This window comes from Leptonychotes weddellii, chromosome 4 (genome assembly GCF_054177405.1).
Source record: "Leptonychotes weddellii isolate Sample4059 chromosome 4, ASM5417740v2, whole genome shotgun sequence".
Classification (NCBI taxonomy): domain Eukaryota; kingdom Metazoa; phylum Chordata; class Mammalia; order Carnivora; family Phocidae; genus Leptonychotes; species Leptonychotes weddellii.
In genome coordinates, this window is record NC_138372.1 from 111,894,894 (window position 1) to 111,914,750 (window position 19,857).

The following is a 19,857-nucleotide window of genomic DNA, read 5'->3' on the forward strand; positions in this document are numbered from 1 at the left end:
AAAAAAAAAAAAAGAATAATGTATTCAATATCATTCTTTAAACTGGGGGTGTGTCTGGGTGACTCAGTCGGTTAAGCATCTGCCTTCAGTTCAGGTCATGATCCCAGGGTCCTGGGATGTAATCCCGTATCATCGGGCTTCCTGCTCAGCGGGGAGTCTGCTTCTGCTTCTCCCTCTTCCTCGGCCCCTCCCCCTGCTTATTCTCTCCCTCATTCTCTCTCTCAAATAAATAAAATCTTTTAAAAAAATAGAAATGTGGGGTTAGGTGGGAAGGTGGACTCAAGCAGGCTGATCATGGGCAAATGTCAGAAGTGGCTTTTGGAGTCCCTCTGGAGCTCCTTCTCCCTTCATCCCTCTGCGGGGCTCTTATCCTGGACTCACTTGCTACAGACCTCTCCCAGCTCCTCATGTCCCCATGGTACATTTGGGCTGAGTGTCATTACCTGCGTGCACACTCCCTCTGTGCTCTCTCTCAAATAAATAAATAAAATCTTTAAAAAAAAAATTCTTTAAACTGTAGTATTTACTGGGGCACCTGGGTGGCCCAGTCAGTTAAGTGTCTGCCTTCGGCTCAGGTGGTGATCTCAGAGTCCTGGGATCTGCCCCTGTTCTAGGGCTCGCTGCTCAGCAAGGAATCTGCTTCTCCCTCTCCCTCTGACCCTCCCTGAAACTCATGCGTGCCCTCACTCTCAAATTAAAAAAAAAAAGAAAAAGAAAAAAAAAGAAAGGCCTTAAACTGTAATATTTATCTTACATGCCTATGTCTCGATTCATTCTTAAATTAAAGCCTTTGGCAGAGCTTAGACTATCTATATTATTTTAATTTATAAGTATGTATCTCTGCAGTGCACCTTATAACATAGCAAAATGCAAAGCTATTTAACACAGATACTGCCATAAAGAAATGTATCTAAGATTGAAGAATAAAAGGGAGTAGACAGAAAACTATACAAAGCAGACATATGAACCCAAATAGCATAGCGATCTGAATTCATATAGTACAGCAATACTTAAAAACCCCTAAAGGCATTACTAGACCACTGCATGGTATTTAAAGGATTTTTATAAATGATGAACTCCAAGTTATCAAGAAAAAAACTAAATATATCTATATGAAAGATGTGCATGACATATCAGTTAAATTATTTAAGTGTTGAAGCTTAAAAGGAAAATGAATTTACCAGGATAAGAAAGCCTTATGTAGAAACATCTCAAATTCCAAAAATCATTAACAAATGAAGCCTTAGTCAATTCATGACCTAGTAACTCTTACATATAATAATAATACATAATAATAACAACAAAACACTTAACTTCACGACTGATTCAGAGTTTACAAAAATATTAGTTCATATATAGGATTATGGATAATGTTGTTTACCAGTGGCTGTCTCTGTGCCTGGTGGATTTCAAATTATGTTTAAGCTGATTTTCATTTATGGCTTCTAACCATCAATGCTGATCCATTTTAAGGCTATCATTTTCTTCAAAATAATCAGGCAGTTCCTGCATGTCACTGTAACATTTCTCTGTTCTCTTCATTTGCTGCTATTTCATTGAAGTTAAACTGATAAAGCTAATATAAATAACTTTTCTAATTTAGTTTCCATTTATTGAACACCTGCTAAATGTCAGGAAATGTGCCAAAATCCTATATATGTTATTTCTAATTCTCACAACAAATACTACAAAAACAGTACTATTATTTACATATTGTAGATAAGGAAGCTGAAAATCAAAAAAGTTAAGTAATTTTTCTAAGACCAAACAGCTAATAGAGCTGACACCTGAATATAGACTGACTCCAAAACTTATGCTCTTTCCATTATCTGGTCTCAATTTTCAGGTTATGTTGAAAAGCATCATAACAATTTAGAAAGAACATAGGTAACCTGGTTTCTGAAACCCATTGTAGTCAAAACAGAAATTCAAAAATGAATATTTTGCCTCACTACCTTTAATGTAGTAAGGAACAAAAGGAATGTATGTGAAAACACTGTAAATTATAAAATTACATACTAATGAATAGTGTGTGAATAGTATGATGAACAATTAAGTATAATTCTTTTAAAAATCAGTAACACCTTAAAATGCAAACATTAAATGACAAACTTTTCAACAGATCTTTTTCTGATTTTATTGATCAGCTGCCAAAAGATTTCAATGTATTTAACTTCTTTCAAATGTTTTAATGTTTATCAACAAATATTTATAAAGCCCTAACCAAACTTAGCATCATTTTCATTTTAGATTAGTAATCTTTTTAGGCCCCTGTATAAATTAATTATTAGAAAATCAGACTTTCTGACCTTTGACCACTATAGGAAGATCAGAACAACAGAAATGTTTTTAGAAAGGAAACCTAAGTCTAAAATAATGAAGACACGGGGCGCCTGGGTGGCTCAGCTGGTTAAGCGACTGCCTTCGGCTCAGGTCATGATCCCGGAGTCCTGGGATCGAGTCCCACATCGGGCTCCCGGCTCAGCGGGGAGCCTGCTTCTCCCTCTGACCCTATCCCCTCTCATGCTGTTTCTCTCTCTCTCTCTCAAATAAATAAATAAATAAAATCTTAAAAAATAAAAATAAAAATAAAAAATAAATAAATAATGAAGACACATTTCTGAAAAACAGCAAATTTAATCCAATGACCTATATCATCCACGTTAGAAATAGAAGATAATAGTTTACTCACTTGAAGATGACTAGCAATTAGAGTCCAATCATCAGTTCCATGTTGTTCAACCAACTTCTTTAACTTATCATCCTATTAAAACAGGAATGAAAATTAGAAAGCTTTCCTCCCCCACCTATTCCTCTATCCCTAAATATAGATAACTCTCCAATTCTTTCCTGTCATATCTGACAGCCATCTATAGAAGGACAAGCCACTATAATACAAGCTCTCCCATTTACTCTACTGTTTCTCTCAGTCTCAACATCAAACCACTGTTCACACCTCTGGTGGAAGAAAAATATGTGCACATTAGTTGATGAATAATTTTTCTCAGGTTTTGCTTTTCAATATCTTTTAATATCTTTATTAAATATTATTATTAACAAGTAAATACAAGTATGAAATTAATAAACCTGATCACATAATTACCTCATCTCTTGTCCATTTTACTCTGTTCCAGAGTTTCTTCAATCCTTTCTGTTGTGGTACTTCATAATCATGATCAGCATACTGAAGGTCATCATCCTCATCCTCACTAAAAAAAAATAAAAACCCACAATTGTGAAATCAAGAATTTTATGTAAATTTGTGAATTCAATCTTTGAAACTTTGTATACAGGTATGACTGAAGAAGCCACTCAGACTAACATACATCAAGTTAGATTATTCAAAATATAAAAAATTAAGAGTCATACAATTGAGAATAGCTATAGTTCTTACTGACACCAGAGAAATGATATGCCACCAGGGGTCAAGTGATAACCTCTATGTCATGCTAAAGAGTTTGACTTTTATTCTTTATTTGACCTTTATCCTAAAGAGTTAAAGGGCTTTAAGTAAGGGAAAGACACCTCCTGTTTTGGAAAAATCACTGGCAGGAATGTGGAGAAATGGAGGAAGGAAGACCAATCACTAATCTTTTACAATAACCCAAGTAAGAAAGTATTAGAGCCTGACAATGTTAAGGGTGAAATACAAAACACAGTCACATCTAGTTAAAAGAAACAATGGAAAAAATGATTCATCAGCATTACCAACAACAAAATTAAAATATGTGAAAATAATTTGAATATATAAGATCAAGGCATAGTAAACAATGAAACACTATTATAAGATACATTAGACTTGAATAAATGGAAAAACACTCAGACCCCATTCCTGGACAGGAAAACAATATTACAGATGTCCATTCTCCCTAAATTAATTCATAAATTTTTTTTTATTTAAAGATTTTTATTTATTTGAGAGAGCGAGAATGAGAGAGAGAGAGTACATGAGAGAGGGGAGGGTTAGAGGGACAAGCAGGCTCCTTGCTGAGCAGGGAGCCTGATGCGGGACTCGATCCAGGGACTCCAGGATCATGACCTGAGCCGAAGGCAGTCGCTTAACCAACTGAGCCACCCAGGCGCCCCATTTTTTTTTTTTAAAGATTTTTATTAATTCATAAATTTTTTATTTTTTTTTAAAGTAGGCTCCACACCCAATGTGAAGTCCAATGCAGAACTCGAACTCATGACCATGGGATCAAGACCTGAGCCGAGATCAAGAGTGGGACACTTAACCGACTGAGCCACCCAGGCACCCCTAATTCATAAATTTAATGAATAATGATTTTCAGAGGGAGGGGTGCCTGGGTGGCTCAGTCAGTTAAGCATCTGCCTTCAGCTCAGGTCATGATCCCAGGGTCCTGGGATAAAATCCCACATTGGGCTCCCTCTCCTTCTGCTGCCTGCCATTTCCCTTGCTTGTGCGCTCACTCTCCCTCCCTCTCTCTCTAATAAATAAATAAAATCTTTAAAAATAAAAAAGATTGGGTGCCTGGGTGGCTCAGTTGGTTGAGCAACTGCCTTCGGCTCAGGTCATGATCCTGGAGTCCCGGGATCGAGTCCCACATCGGGCTCCCTGCTCAGCAGGGAGTCTGCTTCTCCCTCTGACCCTCCCCCCTCTCATGTGCTCTCTCTCTCTCTCAAATAAATAAATAAAATCTTTAAAAAAAATTAAAAAATAAAAAATAAGATTTCAGAGGGACTTAGACATGCTGATTCTATAGTTCATATGGAAAAATAAACAATTAGCACTACCCAGTATGAAAACATACTGTAGAGAAACAATAAATAGAACAGTACTGGCATATGAACAGATACACAGGTCAATGGAAGAGAACAGAACATTCAGAAAAAAAAAATACACCCAAATGGGAATTTGGTAAATTGTAACAGTAACATATCAAGTCAGTGGGGTAAAGATGGACTTTTCAATAAATGGTAAGACACAGGGTGGCTATTATATATAAAGCTTGAGTCTTACTTTAAAATAAAAAACGTCAGATGAAGCAACTATCTTACATTTTAAAAACTGAAACCGTAATAGTACTATTAAAAAAATAGGATAGAATTCCATCTTTTTATACCCTTGAGTAGAAGAGATCTAAATGTAACAAAAATCAAGAAACCATAAAAGAATAAACCAACTAAGGTAATAACAGTGGCAATGGAAAGAAGCATGTGAAACAGAGTTATTAAAAAGGTAGAAACAAAAGGATTTTGCAAGCAATCAAGGATGCCTCCAAAACTTCTCTGACTTTAGGAGCATAAACAGAGCTATCCACTGAGATAAAGAATAGAAGGAAAAACAGAACTTTGAGAGGGAGAAGAGAATGGGGAGAGTAGGCAGTTTTGGACTAGCTGACTTAAAGGCACTTGAGAAATATACAAGTGAATATATCTTGAACAGCACTGTCAATAGAAATATAACACAGCCACATATGTAATTTCCTAGTAGCCACATTTTAAAAATAGAAACAGGTCAAAATAATGTAAATTATTTAACCCAATATATTAAAAAATTACTAATTCAACACCTACTCAACATAATCATGAACTAGTTTACATTCCTTTTTTACTTACTAAAGTCTTCAAAATCTAGTGTGTATTTTATAGTTAGAGTGCATTGCAATTCAGACTAACCACATTTTAAGAGCTCAATAGCAACATGTGGGGAATGGCTATTCTATTGGGCAGAGCAGATCTAGGAAGGCACCAGGGCACATGGATCTTCTGCTCAGGTTAAGAGGCCTAGGGTAGACACACAGTTTTGGCAATCACCAGCATAGAGAAAACAGTTAAAGCCATGAGAACATGAAGCCTCAGAAAAGAGGGCGGGTCTTTATGATAAACTGAATTAGAGGATTTTGAGTAGCTAAAGGACTGAATACAGTCATGAGCATCTGAAAATAATAACAGCAAATATTTATTTAAACTTTCTAAGTACCAGACATTAGGTAGTCTCTGAAATTTCTGTCTTAAGACCCCACAACAACCCCAAGAGGGAAATATTACTATTCCCACTTTACAGAAAAGGGAGACTTTGACTTAGAAAAGTTAACTTCTTGCCTACAGTTACACCAAATGTAGCATGACTGAACTCCAAAATTCACTATTTAACCAGTATACTACCACATACTAGAAAAATAGGAAAGAGGATACTAAGAAGCTGGAAGATACCAAAGACAAACCTGAAGTATGTTTTGAAATCCTAACAAGGTTCTAGTTATAACTGAACTACTTATTTTGCATCGTGGATATATTAACCTCTTAGGGCTTTAGTTTACCTGTTTGTGAAATAAGGATAATACCACCTACCTTATAGTGCTTCAAGGATAAAATTAAATGAAAAAACATATAAAACACCTCATGGCACAGAGAGGTAGCTCAATATTAGTATTATGTGCATAGGCTGACTGCCCAACAATATTCAAGATTATTTCTGCTTTACTAGATTCAACTCTTTTCCAAAAATTCACTCTGATTTCAAATAGCTAAAGTTTGATGATTTAACTTTAATGTAATATATTTAAGAACATGTGGGTAGTTCCCAATATCTACATATAGTTTAATTCTTACAAAACTGAAAAATGAAGGCCTAGATTTAATATATACTGTCTATAGATCCTTTGCAGGAACTTCTGATTTCCCTTGATTTGTCAATTCTATAGGACCAAAATTCTTTTTTTTTTTTTTAAGAAGGCTTCATGTCCAATGTGAAGGTTGAACTCGTGACCCAGAGATCAAGAATCACATGTTCTACCAACTGAGCCAGCCTGGTGCAAGCCCCCCCACCCCCAGCCCCGGACCAAAGTTCTTCATATCTGACCAAGCAAGACACCAAGATCCCCAACTCCCCTACCTATATAACTATCTATCTGCTTCAGTTCAATGCATTTCAACATTCCAATGCTCTCTCCCTAAAGCCAGTGTCTATTTGTAACAATAATCTGCCAGTTCTATGCTTGTTTTGTTGAATTAATCTGAAAATAAAGACACAAGTTTAAAGAAATACCTGTTATTTGCTGAATCTTCAGCTATCAGAAATATCCACCTGATTAGCCAAGATTAGCCAAGATTCAATAGTTAAAATGGAGATGGTTCAGGATCCAGTGACTTAATAAATTTCTAAGAAGGCTACCAAATCAGAAAAACACCATATTGAGGCTTTCTGTCCAATTTGTATGTACTCATGGCATCTACCCTTCTTTTTTAATGCTCATCACACATGCCAACCTTTCCAACCAAATAGTAAGTTCAGGAATGCAAAGACCATATCTGATACCTCTCAGCACCAAGCACAGTACCTGTAATATTTGTAAAATTAATGATCAGTGAATGATCTTCCTTACTCTTTTACCTCCTCCAAGTACTCTGTATTCCAAAATTACCTCATTCCCTTCCAACCCAATGAAAACTTCCACCTCCCTCAATACAGCTGATCTCAAGTGGATATGAGAGAGAAAACTTTTTTTTTTAACAAATGAAAATACCTCTAGGAGAAGGGGAAAGGCATTCTCATTTATTAAAAAGGACTTTCAAGGGGCGCCTGGGTGGCTCAGTCGTTAAGCGTCTGCCTTCAGCTCAGGTCATGATCCCAGGGTCCTGGGATCGAGCCCCACATCGGGCTCCCTGCTTGGAGGGAAGCCTGCTTCTCCCTCTCCCTCTCCCACTCCCCCTGCTTCCATTCCCTCTCTCGCTGTGTCTCTCTCTGTCAAATAAATAAATAAAATCTTTAAAAAAATAAAAAATAAAATAAATAAATAAATAAAAAGGACTTTCAAAATCCAAATGCACATCCAAGTGGTAGAATTTTAAGAAGCATAACCTGCTGAAACAAACAAAATATTCAGTACAGAAGGGGTTCTTTCGGGTGTCTACTAATATTGCCTAACCTTTCCTGGAACTGTCCCCAGCAACATTACCACTTCCTGCCATCCCAAACAGCCCTCAGTTGTGCTTTTCACAGGTTCCCCCCTTTCTCCCACCCCTCAGATCCCAACAGCTTTCACAACAGCATATTTGACACTGCTTTTAAAAATTAGGTTATTTCTAGATCAAAAAATGTTTAATTCGGGGACTTGCCTATATAAATCTTGAGTGTTCAAAAAAAATATCTACATCAAGTCCAATCTGTACAAAATTCACTGTAGGTTATCAAATTATTTTAACTTAAGGGTAGGAGTCCAAAGACATTACTTTGGTCAAAAGACCAGTTTCCGAGGAGTCATTTTCCTGAAAACTTGTTCAACTTTAAAATTTGGCCTTAGTTTTTAACCACATACTTGGTTTGTGAGAAATTTCTATTTCTACATGAGGTTTCATTCTCTGTTTTGCATCAGCATGGTCATCAGTTTCAGAGAGTTATACAGCCCAGTCAATGTTCAGGAAGCTGGGTTTTTTGAGTGGGTGAATGTGAGGGAGGATTAAAGTAGAATTCTTAGAATCATCTCTCTACCACTGGGACTTTCCTGGAGTCTATCCACCTAGCCACTTCTTAGTTTTAGCATAAGTTATTTCTATATTGGTTAAGTAATTGTTGAAAGAATGATATAACTTTTAAATAAGTGTGACAGAGTAAGATCCTAGAAAATTATCAATATCATTAGCTACAATAGAAAGATGCCTGAGAATGTGTACAATTTGCCAATAAAAAAGAGAAGGGATAAAACCCCACACGTAATCTCACCAATATTCTACTTTCACCACTGCTTAATAATGGTTAGACACCATCACACACAAAATCTGTTCTATTTATCTGCTTTTTAATATCATCGTTTAGCATTTTTATACTGTAGCAATCAGTGATGATAATATATAATAACTAAATAAAATCAACTCCTTACTACAGAAGTCAGTCATTTTTAGCCTAAGATGACTGATCTAGAAGACAACAAAAATAGGTAAAATTATTTCTCCAGAGACAAAGCAAAAAATAGAAAAGGAATTTGGTTTCTGAATCTTCATCCAGGACTTGGTTACCAGAATTACTCTGCCAGTTTTATTTTTTTAAGTCAAAGAAAATATTTATTCTATAACTGTCTGATATGTAAACTAGCACTACATTCAAATGAAAAGGTTTTTTTTTAGATTATGAATGAACAAAGTGTTTAGGGTGATTATGAAACAGCCAAATGAAGCATGTACACACACACACACACACACACACACACACATACTATGACTCATTAGGCCAGGAAAATGGTTAAGAGAAACTTTACAATGGGTGAGAGCTAATAGGATGTTACGGTCATAACTTACCCTGTGAAATAATACACAAACTATTCATACTTGACTATATTAAGATAAAACATTTAGGGAGAAGTTCAATTTTTAAAGGATACTAATTTTTAGAGTGAAATGAGGTATTGAAAGGAAGAATTTGAGAATTTTTAAAAATTTACTTTTATTTGAAAAGAATCACTGGTTCAAAATTAAAGAAATATCAATAGTTCTATCAAATTTGCTCTAATAAAATTACTTCAACTTGATCGTATTTTGAGTCATAAATCATCAAATCCGAAATTTTTATCAAAATCCAAAATTACATCTTTATTTTAAACTGGCTTGGGGCGCCTGGGTGGCTCAGTCATTAAGCGTCTGCCTTCGGCTCAGGTCATGGTCCCAGGGTCCTGGGATCAAGCCCCACATCGGGCTCCCTCCCTGCTTGGTGGGAAGCCTGCTTCTCCCTCTCCCACTCCCTCTGCTTGTGTTCCTTCTCTCACTGTGTCTCTCTCTGTCAAATAAATAAATAAAATCTTAAAAAAAAAAATAAACTGTCTTGACAGGGTAATTCTACATTTTCTTAAATCCAATCAAATTCAAGGTATGAAAACTTACCAGGTTGATTTAAAAAAGTGAAATCAGGCCACCCGGTGGTAATATTATGTACTGCACACATGAATATTTTATTTCCAAACCTGGACTGCAAACTAGCATCATTATAGTAAGACAAATTTGACTTCATTTGACCAGTATTAATAGTAATACTGAAATAAGTTCTGAAGGGATTTCTACCTACCTACTGATAAACAAAAATGATGACTGAACTTTTCTATTTTATTCCATTAGTGTGTATATTTTTATTTATTTTTTATTTTTTTATTTTTTTTTAAGATTTTATTTATTTATTTGAGAGAGAGAATGAGATAGAGAGAGCATGAGAGGGGGGAGGGTCAGAGGGAGAAGCAGACTCCCTGCTGAACAGGGAGCCCGATGCAGGACTCGATCCCGGGACTCCAGGATCATGACCTGAGCCGAAGGCAGTCGCTTAACCAACTGAGCCACCCAGGCACCCTAGTGTGTATATTTTTAAATGAGCAAAGATGATTACAAAAGGATTCAAAACAGGATATACATTAAATCTGGAAGTTACTTTACAGACCCTAAAATCCAAACCCCTAGAACAACAGACTTAAAAACTGGGATATAGAGTTCACTTGCTTTTCTAAAACAATATTGCTAATTAATGACACAGCTGCTTAAAAAATCAGTTCATTTTCAGTATTCTTTCACCCATAACACTCATTTTGCTGGAAATAACAGTAAAATTGCTTCCCATACACACACATAACCCACTAAAAAACATTTTCCAATGCAAAAGCTGGCTTTTACCTTTCCAGTTTAGTGCAGTTCACCAAGTGTAAATACCTGAATCTGTTACTACTTAAATATGTCTTCTAGCTTCTAAATGACATTTTTTAAAGTTTATTTTTAAGGGTAGATCTAGCTTTTAAAAACTAAAATTAATTACTCAATACATAAATATGCTTAAAAATCAAATACATGTTAATAACATATACCAATTTTGGTATTGCCTATAAATTATATCATTAAAACCCCCAGTGAGATCTAAAACTATTTAAAGTCACAACACTAGATGAGCCTTTTCCTTTATGTAAATCTAGATCAGAGATACTACAGCTATCTTAAACAAAAATCAAAAGAGCCAACATCCTCCAGTTGTTTCGACCTAAAGTAACAGTTTTTTTTTTTTACTTTTTTTTCATATCATACAGAAAAAAGTATATTACAGGATTTATGCCCATAGTCTTACGCAAAACTTTTATATAGCAAACTATAGTTTTCACTCAAATACGTAGTTGTATAGTAGAGATCTTAAATTGACCAAATTATTTCCTTTCTCAACTATAAATGAGGTTCATATTTATTATTAAGACATTTAACCAAAAGGCATGAGACCAGACTTTGCCCAATAATTTCACCTTCAAAACATTTCACATTCTATTATCTTCTAAGATAAATAAGACATATTTTCATATACAAGAAATATAATTTAGAGCATGAAACACATTTAAGTAAGAAGACCCCAAAAATACACCATTTAGATGTGATAATTTCTCACCACATCCTCTACCTCTATACTCCCATAGGGAGCACAGCTTCACCCCACCACATTTAATTACTCCAGCCTTATGATTTTTTAAATCATTCTATAATACATTTTAATTCATACAGCTGACAAGGAACGAAAGTGAACAGTACATCAATGTTCAGATCCCAATGCTCACAGTATTGTGAATAAAAGAAAATAACGTACACAGGCAAATTAGTCATTAAATCACTTCTCCTTTCTTAGTCTACTATTATGAAGCATACAAAAATTATGAAATGAACAGACAAAATCAATTGGAGGACAGGGTTCTAACATTCAAGTATCCACGTCTAACCATATCTAAATGATGATGGTAGCATTAGCTAAGACACTCTTTCAAATAAGATTAACATCAGTACTGATAGGTAGATAATGCCACACAATGAATATAAACAAATTTCTGTTTTTGAGTTGACATAGTCACTTGTCACTTTGCTTAATGAAATTATTTTATTTTAAAAGTTTTGTATATTTAAAAATCCACAAGGCCTAAGCCAGTACCTCAGTAATTATAATTATAGGAGCTTTAATATCTATCTTTTCTGAAGATTAGGAAGTTAATTAGAGCAGAGATTCTCACCTGGGTGATTCTACCCCCCTCAACACACATTTGGTAATGTCTGGAAACATTTGATTGTCACAACTCAGAGAAATGGTGTTACTGGCATCTACTGGACAGAGGCCAGGGATGCTATTAAACATACTACAAAGCATAGGGCAGCCCCCCACTACTGAGAATTATCTAATCCATGTATCAGTAGTGATAAGGTTGAAAACCCTGTTGTAGAGACGTGGGTTTATGTGAGTGTATATTTGTTCCATCTGAATCTGCAATGAATGAATCCTAGTACTAAATTTCAACTTAAGAAATACATCTCTAGTTATGACTTTAAGGCTGTGAACCTAGATAAACAAAACCACTTGGAAATCCTGCCAAACATCTTTTCAGGTTTATTTAATACTACTGACAAAAGACAACCTCGTTTTTTGTCATCTAAGTGGTTACTACACACAACTTAGGTGTAGCTACTATAGTAACGTATAAATAAAAATTAGATGAGTAAATTCCTCCTAGCAAGTTTTCCAACAAAAATTATGCCCTACCTCTCTGGGCAACACTTAGTTACAGACAGAGCCAAACACGGGAACTAAAAATATTCAGTGAATCAAACATTGTTTTAAGATCAAGCTAGGGTAGTAACAGTGTAACAACTTCCCAGCAGAAGATACTAAAAATATATACATAAAGCTGAGAACATGGGAATGGTAATCACCGAAAACATCAAAAAGGTCCTCTCTCCTCAGCTATTCCTCAGAGGATTTTCTCTACCTGTCAAGGTAGCAAAGATGGCAGAGGGGTCCCAGCGCAGGTTTATCAGAGTTTAACTGATACAGTAATTCAGAAGAAAAGAATCTCTCCGGACACCATTTTCAAGCCGTCCGGGCTGCACATGAGCACTTTTATGTGCGTAGGGTACTCCCTGAAAGCGCAGACTTACCTGGCAAGAAGCTCCAAGAGGAGGCTGTGAGAGACTGAAGTCTGGACGTGCGCTGTTGGGAGAATCAACTCCTTAGATCAATCTGGGCATTTGTTACTCACTTTCTGCGCCTTAAACACAGTGGTCCCCAACTCTCCACACGTCACGGCTGCGATCGGGCCAGCCGGGCCGAAGAGGCTGTGGAGCTGCGGGAAGGAAAACCTCTGCCCCAGCTGGGGAGGGCCTGATGGGGAAGCACTGGGACGGGGAAAAGAATCTGAGCCGGGACAGTGCCAACAGGCCTGAGTGAAAGGGATGTCACCCACCTGCGCGACCTCTTCGCCATCCTTCAAGTACCGCATAGGCGCGGGCTGGGCGGGGACGCAGTTAAGCCTCCTCCAGCCTCAAGCGAATGCTCCTTGTTCCCGACCCTCCAGCCGCTTCCCTCGCTCCCTCTCCGAGGCGACCGAGAGTGGAACGCACGTCCCCGGCAGGGTAGGACGGAGGGGCGGACCGCGACCCGCCCCCGGCCCGCAGCGCCGCTCCTAGCCCCGGTCCGGCCCGGTCAGGGATGCCCTCAACATGTCAGCAGGCGCGCTCCCGCCCTCCGCCGGCCCCTCCCGCCGCCTCTCAGCCTCTACTCAGTGGTCCCAGCTCAGCTCTGCGGTGGGCGCCGACCCCCGCCCTCACCCCGCAGCGAGCAGCTCTGCAGGGCTCGCAGCCTCCTGCAGGGTTTTGTCCGCACCGCCGAATCTCGCGCCCAGCCTCCCTCAAGAGCCGCCGTTTGAATCTGCGCACGCGGCCCCGAACTTCATTGGCTGTAGCGGCCGCACGCGGGGGGACGAGGGCGGGGCGGGGAGAGCGCGCGCGACTGAGGGCGGGGCTGGGGAGCTGGAAGTCGGGACTGGAACTCGCGGGAGTCGTGGAAGGAGCTGGGAGTCAGGGGGTGGGGCCGCAGGGCGGGCTCGCGGGTCTTGCCTTGACAGGACCCGGAGCGCGCCGAGCGCCGCACTGCGCGGGGCCTGCTGGGAAAGCGAGTTCCGGTGCTCGCTTAGAGGCGGGTCCGGAAGCTGCGGCGCGAGTCCAAACTTCCCGGGGTTCGCGGACACGGTCCTTGGGGGTTGGGCGGCCTCGCCAAGGCAAGTCCCCGCACCCTCCTTTCAGCCACAGCTCCTCCATTCCTAACTCCTCGTGTGTATCCCGCCTTGTTAGTTAGGAGGCGCGGTCTTCCGATTTGAGACAAATCTAACCATAAAATTTGCGCGGCCGTTATTGTTTAAGCAAAAATGTGAGCTATTTTTTGCCCAGACATCAGAGCTACTGGACTAGCGAAGACTGTGGTAGGAAACCGAATATCGAGAATGAGCGGGAGTGACAGGTGAAAAAAGTTTTTAGCTGGAGTCGTGCTTGGCACAGAAAAAGGAAATAAGCCAAGTCTGCGTCCAGTCTTCGCAGTGCTTAATCCCTTAGCTCGCTGTACGGGAAATAATTGAACCCGGATCCAGAAGAACAATGCAGGAAGACAGGAGCGAACTGGAAATTTTGCCCAGATAAATCAGTATGGTAGTCAACTATAGAAGGTGACCTTCCCTCGCAGGAGAGACGGGAGGAGGGGAGAATTGCATGGAAGGAGTTTCCAGCAGTTCTAACTACTTTAGAAGTTTCAAGTGTAAAACTACGAACTGCTGGAATCAAGTAACATTAAAGTAAATTACAGTAACAATTCGACATGGTAAAGGATCCAAATTTGCAAGGTAACATGCTCTACTGCATAGAGCACTAAACCACATGTTAATATTATAACAAACTTACATTTTGCTATTTTGAAATTTTACGCATCAATTTTTGCAAATCAGAGATGCAGGTGCAAATGTGAATTGAAGAGCTTGCATGCACTACTTTGAAAACTTAAAACGCCTTTTTATAGTTCCTTTTTCTCAAGATAAGGGTTCTGGGAAGGTAAAACACCTTTTATATCATTCCTTATTGTGTTGCTCGTTCACTTTATTTTTAACCTAATTGAGAAAGTAATGTCATTTGAAAACTGATTTCTGATTTACTCCTGAGTCATACATTACTCAACTTATTTATATTCTAATAGGAAGCAGAGTTTCTCCTATATATTAGGCTTTTTACACAGAGTACTTTTTTAGAGCTCGAAGGCAGGTATTTTAGATTTTGAAAGGGGTTCACAGTCATTTGAATACACACTTGAATGTAATTGAGAGCTGGGCTTTTTTTTTTTTTAGCAAAATATACATTTTAAAAGAGTTTTTATTCCGAGTATTATAAAGAGCTCTCAAAACAGCTATGAGGTGGGGGGAAGCAATGAAAAAATGAGCAAAAGATTAGAGCAGACATTTCACAAAAAAAGATAGACAAATGGCAAATAAGCCACATGAAAAGACGCTCCACATCATTGATCATTAGAGAAATGCAAATCAAAACCACAGTGAGATACTATCACACAGCTATTAGGAGCGGGGGGAAGACTGACTATACAAGTGTCGGTAAAGGAGAAGATGCTGAGCAAATATAACTTTCATGCATTGCTGGTAGAAATGCAAATAGAACAGACACTTTGGAAAACTAATGTTTATAGTGGTTTTATTTGTAATCACCCAAAACTGAAAACACTCAAAGGGATGTTCTTCTCATTATCACACTTCTCAATCCCCGAGAGTTGTTTTGAATAGTCTGTTAAAGTTTCTCAGGTTTTTCCACTGAGGTATAGGGGATTGAAAACCAAGGGGAAAATGATGGAGGACAAGTGTTAGAAATTTCTTTAAAAATTGTTTTATCTTAAAAACTCATGTAAAGTTTTCTTTCTACTCCATGACAAATATATTCCTATTTTTAATTATAAAAATGATTTTTAAAATATTTTTTTAATTTATTTTTTTTAAGTAATCTCTACGAACCCAACATGGGGCTCAAACTCACAACTCTGAGGTCAAGAGTCGCATGCTCCTCCAACTGAGCCAGCCAAGTAACCCTAGAAAAATTATTTTGAAAGTATATACTGATTTACTTTCTTACTCCAAATCTTTAAATAAATTGCTTCATTATTATTAATAAATGAGCAGTAAAGTGCACCATGCTCATCCTTCCCATGACTATACCAACTTATTCTCCAGAAAGGCCAAATACTCCCAAGGTTTGCTTATGTTGTTTGAAAAGCTTTTGCAGGCTTAATATAGTACCTGAGAGACTATACTTTTAATAGAGCCATATGTATCATTGCCATAAATAGATTTTTGTTCTATTTATTGTAGAATCCCAGTCCCTAGAATAGCAATACATCAGTATACAATGAATAAACAAAGGCAAATAATAAGCTCATGAATAAATGTGTTCATAAAAATATAAATTAGGGGTGCCTAGGTGGCTCAATCGGTTGGGCATCTGCCTTCTGCTCCAGTCATGATCCCAGGGTCCTGGGATTGAGCCCCACGTTGGGTTTCCCTGCTCTGCAGGGAGCCTGCTTCTCCCCTCTCCCTCTGCCTGCAATTCCCCCTGCTTGGCTCATCTCTCTCTCTCTGTCAAATAAATAAATAGTCTTTTAAAAAAGCATAAATTTGAAATACCATTTTATGACTACTAAGGTAGCAAAATATTTCTAAATTCTGTCAACAAACTTTGAATAATTCCTTGATGTTAGTACTGAAACTGGTATAATCCTTTTGGAAACCAATACTAAGCAAAAGCCATGAAGATGTGCAGAGCCTATGACAGACATTTTATCTTAATATACTGTAATTTGGGGTGCCTGGGTGGTGCAGTCGTTTGAGTGTCCAACTCTTGGTTTCGGCTTGGGTCATGATCTCGGGGTTCTGGGATCAAGACCCTCGTCGGACTCCACACTCAGGGGGGAGTCTGCTTGAGATTATCTTTCCCTCTGTCTCTCCCGCTTGTGCCGTCTCTCTCTCTCTCTCTAAAATAAATAAAATCTTCTTAAAAAATACTGTAATTCAATGCAAGCAAAAAAGATGTACTTCAATGCTTATAGTGTTATATTTCATTAAAACCCCAATTGGTTCTCATCAGGAACAATTACAGCCAGTAAAAATAGTGTAATATTAAGACAATGCCATTAAACAGCTGTTACGCCACTGGGCCCTTTTAGGTGTTTCACATGCATTCATCTTAGATAATATGCACAACTTGTATAATTGTAACAATCCTATGAGGTAGGTACTATTATTTTCATCCACTTTATTTTTTTAGAAAAGATTTTATTTATTTATTTGACAGACACAGTGAGAGAGGGAACACAAGCAGGGGCAGTGGGAGAGGGAGAAGCAGGCTTCCCGCCGAGCAGGGAGCCTGATGTGGGGCTCGATCCCGCGACCCTGGGATCACGACCTGAGCCGAAGGCAGATGCTCAACGACTGAGCCCCATCATCCACTTTATAAATGAGAAAAATAAGGCAACAAAAGGTTAATTTGTTCAAGGGCCTATAGAGGCAGAACCAAGATTTGAATTAGAAACCAAGTTCCCAATCACTTTACTACCCTAAAATCCATGAGCATTCAACTACCAGCATAGTATAGATGTACTATAGGATGGTATAGAGCAAAGAGCTGGTAGCAGAATTGTATGATTAATATGTTATCTATGTATGTAAGGTCTCAGGGTGTATGTGTATGTGGGTAAGTGTCTAACATTATAGAAAATGGTCTATGGGGGCGCCTGGGTGGCTCAGTTGGTTAAGCTACTGCCTTCGGCTCAGGTCATGATCCCAGGGTCCTGGGATCGAGTCCCACATCGGGCTCCCGGCTCAGCGGGAAGCCTGCTTCTCCCTCTCCCACTCCCCCTGCTTGTGTTCCTGCTCTCGCTGTCTCTGTCTCTGTCAAATAAATAAAAATAAAATCTTTAAAAAAAAAAAAAAGAAAAGAAAATGGTCTATGGACTGCATACCAAACTGTTTAGCAGTGTTTTACTTTGGAGGGAGGGATGAGATGGGGGCAGGGCAGGCTTTAACTTTTTACTCTATGTATTTTTGTATTATTTGACTTTTTTAAAGCATAAATTCTTGTTTATTTTATTTTTTTAATTTAAAAAAATGAACTGGAGGGGCACCTGGGTGGCTCAGTCGGTTAAGTGTCTGCCCTAGGCTCAGGTCATGATCTCAGGCTCCTGGGATTGAGTCCCGTGTTGGGCTCCCTGCTTCTCCCTCTTTCTCTGCCCCTCCCTCCCCGCCTGTGCTCATGCTCTCTCTCTCTGTCTGTCAAATAAATAAATAAAATCTTTAAAATCATTAAAAATGAAATAAAAATTTAAAAATGAGCTGAAAATAAAAAGAAATAGCATGTTATATAAAACTTGCCCCAGTATTGATAACGCTAAATAAATATGCTTTGGCAGAAATGATGAAACCATATATTATGTGCTCAATCTGAGAACAAAAATCAGGTTTAGGATTATATCTTGGATACATAAATATCTTTCAACCTCTCCCCACCACCAATGTATTTTGGTAATCTCTACATTTAGGATACTATTTTAAGTTTGATGGAAATTATAAATAGAAATCATACTGTCATAAGCAGCTATAGAATTCTTAGTTTGGCTTTTAAAGGTAAAAATGAGTGGTTGATCTGCAAGAAAAAAAACTGTAAGAGAAAAAAATATTTTAAATTGTCCCTATTCAGGAGGTGGGTGGGGGGATGGGTTAAATAGGTGATGGGGATTAAGGAGGGCACTTGTTTTTTGTTTGTTTGTTTGTTTTTTAAATATTTTATTTATTTATGTGACAGAGAGAGACACAGCGAGAGAGGGAACACAAGCAAGGGGAGTGGGAAAGGGAGAAGCAGGCTTCCCACCAAGCAGGGAGGGAGCCCGATGTGGGGCTTGATCCCAGGACCCTGGGATCATGACCTGAGCTGAAGGCAGACGCTTAACAACTGAGCCACCCAGGAGCCCCAAGGAGGGCACTTGTGATGAGCACCAGGTGTCATATGGAAGTGCTGAATGACTGTATTGTATACCTGAAACTAATATTACACTGTATGTTAACTAACTGGAATTTAAATAAAAACTTAAAAAAAAAATTAAGTGTCCCTATTTCAAACCAATATTCTTTGCTCTACTCTTTTGTAGTAGATAGAATAATGGCCTATCCAAAGATATCCATGTTCTAGTTCCCAGAACCTATGAATATAATACCTTAATGGCAAAAGGGACTTTGCAATTGTGATTAAATTAAAGATCTTGACATGGGGATATTAGGTTGGATTATCCAGGAGGACCCAATGTAATCATAAAAGTCCTTAAGAGTGGAAGAGGGGAGCAGGAGAGCCTGACAGATTTGGAGATGCTATACTGTTAGCTTTGAAAATGGAGAAAGAGGTCATGAACCAACCAAAAAAAATATTTAAAAAACAAATCAAGAAAATGGATTCTCCTCTCAGATTTTATCTCAGGGAAATTCTTTTTTTTTTAAGATTTTATTTATTTGACAGAGAGAGCACAAGCAGAGGGAGAGAGAGGGAGAAGCAGGTTCCCTGCCAAGCAAGGAGCCCGATGTGGGACTCGATCCCAGGACTCTGGGATCGTGACCTGGGCCGAAGGCAGCCACTTAACCGACTGAGCCACCCAGGCGCCCCTCTCTTTGAACTTCTGACTTCCAGAAGTTTAGGATATTAAGTTCGTATTGTTTTAATCCAGAGTTTGTGGTAATTTGTTACAGCAACATAGGAAACTACACCTTCTCTGAAATTTGCAACATTTTTGGCCTGTGATGACAAAAGTACTGCTTTCTCTTCAAAAGGTCATCTTTCACATAGTGTTCAAATTTTAGCACTCATTTACAACAAATGAGCCTACTAACTGAGGGTTCAAAATGAAGGATATGAACTCCAGATTAAGAGAGAGGGTACTGAGGGCATTAAACAAGAGAAATTATTTACTAGAAGATCACAAAATCCTTAAAGCAAGACTTGCTCATCTGTGGGAAACATGACATGTACGAAGATATGAAGGTA

General features: G+C 38.3%; 1 protein-coding gene across 3 annotated transcripts in view; it reads right to left on the bottom strand.

The window, feature by feature from the left end:
• The window catches only part of MYBL1 (MYB proto-oncogene like 1), a 40,122-nt gene extending 26,480 nt beyond the window's left edge, over positions 1-13,642 (bottom strand). For 2 of the 3 annotated variants that reach the window (XM_081816073.1, XM_081816072.1), the window contains exons 1-3: positions 13,197-13,641; positions 3,104-3,209; positions 2,693-2,764 (exon numbers count right to left, since the gene is read on the bottom strand). In XM_081816073.1, coding sequence (XP_081672199.1) covers positions 2,693-2,764; positions 3,104-3,209; positions 13,197-13,216 — 198 coding nt within the window. In that variant the 5' untranslated portion in view covers positions 13,217-13,641. Of the gene's footprint in view, positions 1-2,692; positions 2,765-3,103; positions 3,210-13,196 lie in introns of all 3 variants that reach the window. The other variant, XM_081816071.1, reaches the window with a different exon arrangement.
• Positions 13,643-19,857: the final 6,215 nt, after the last annotated feature.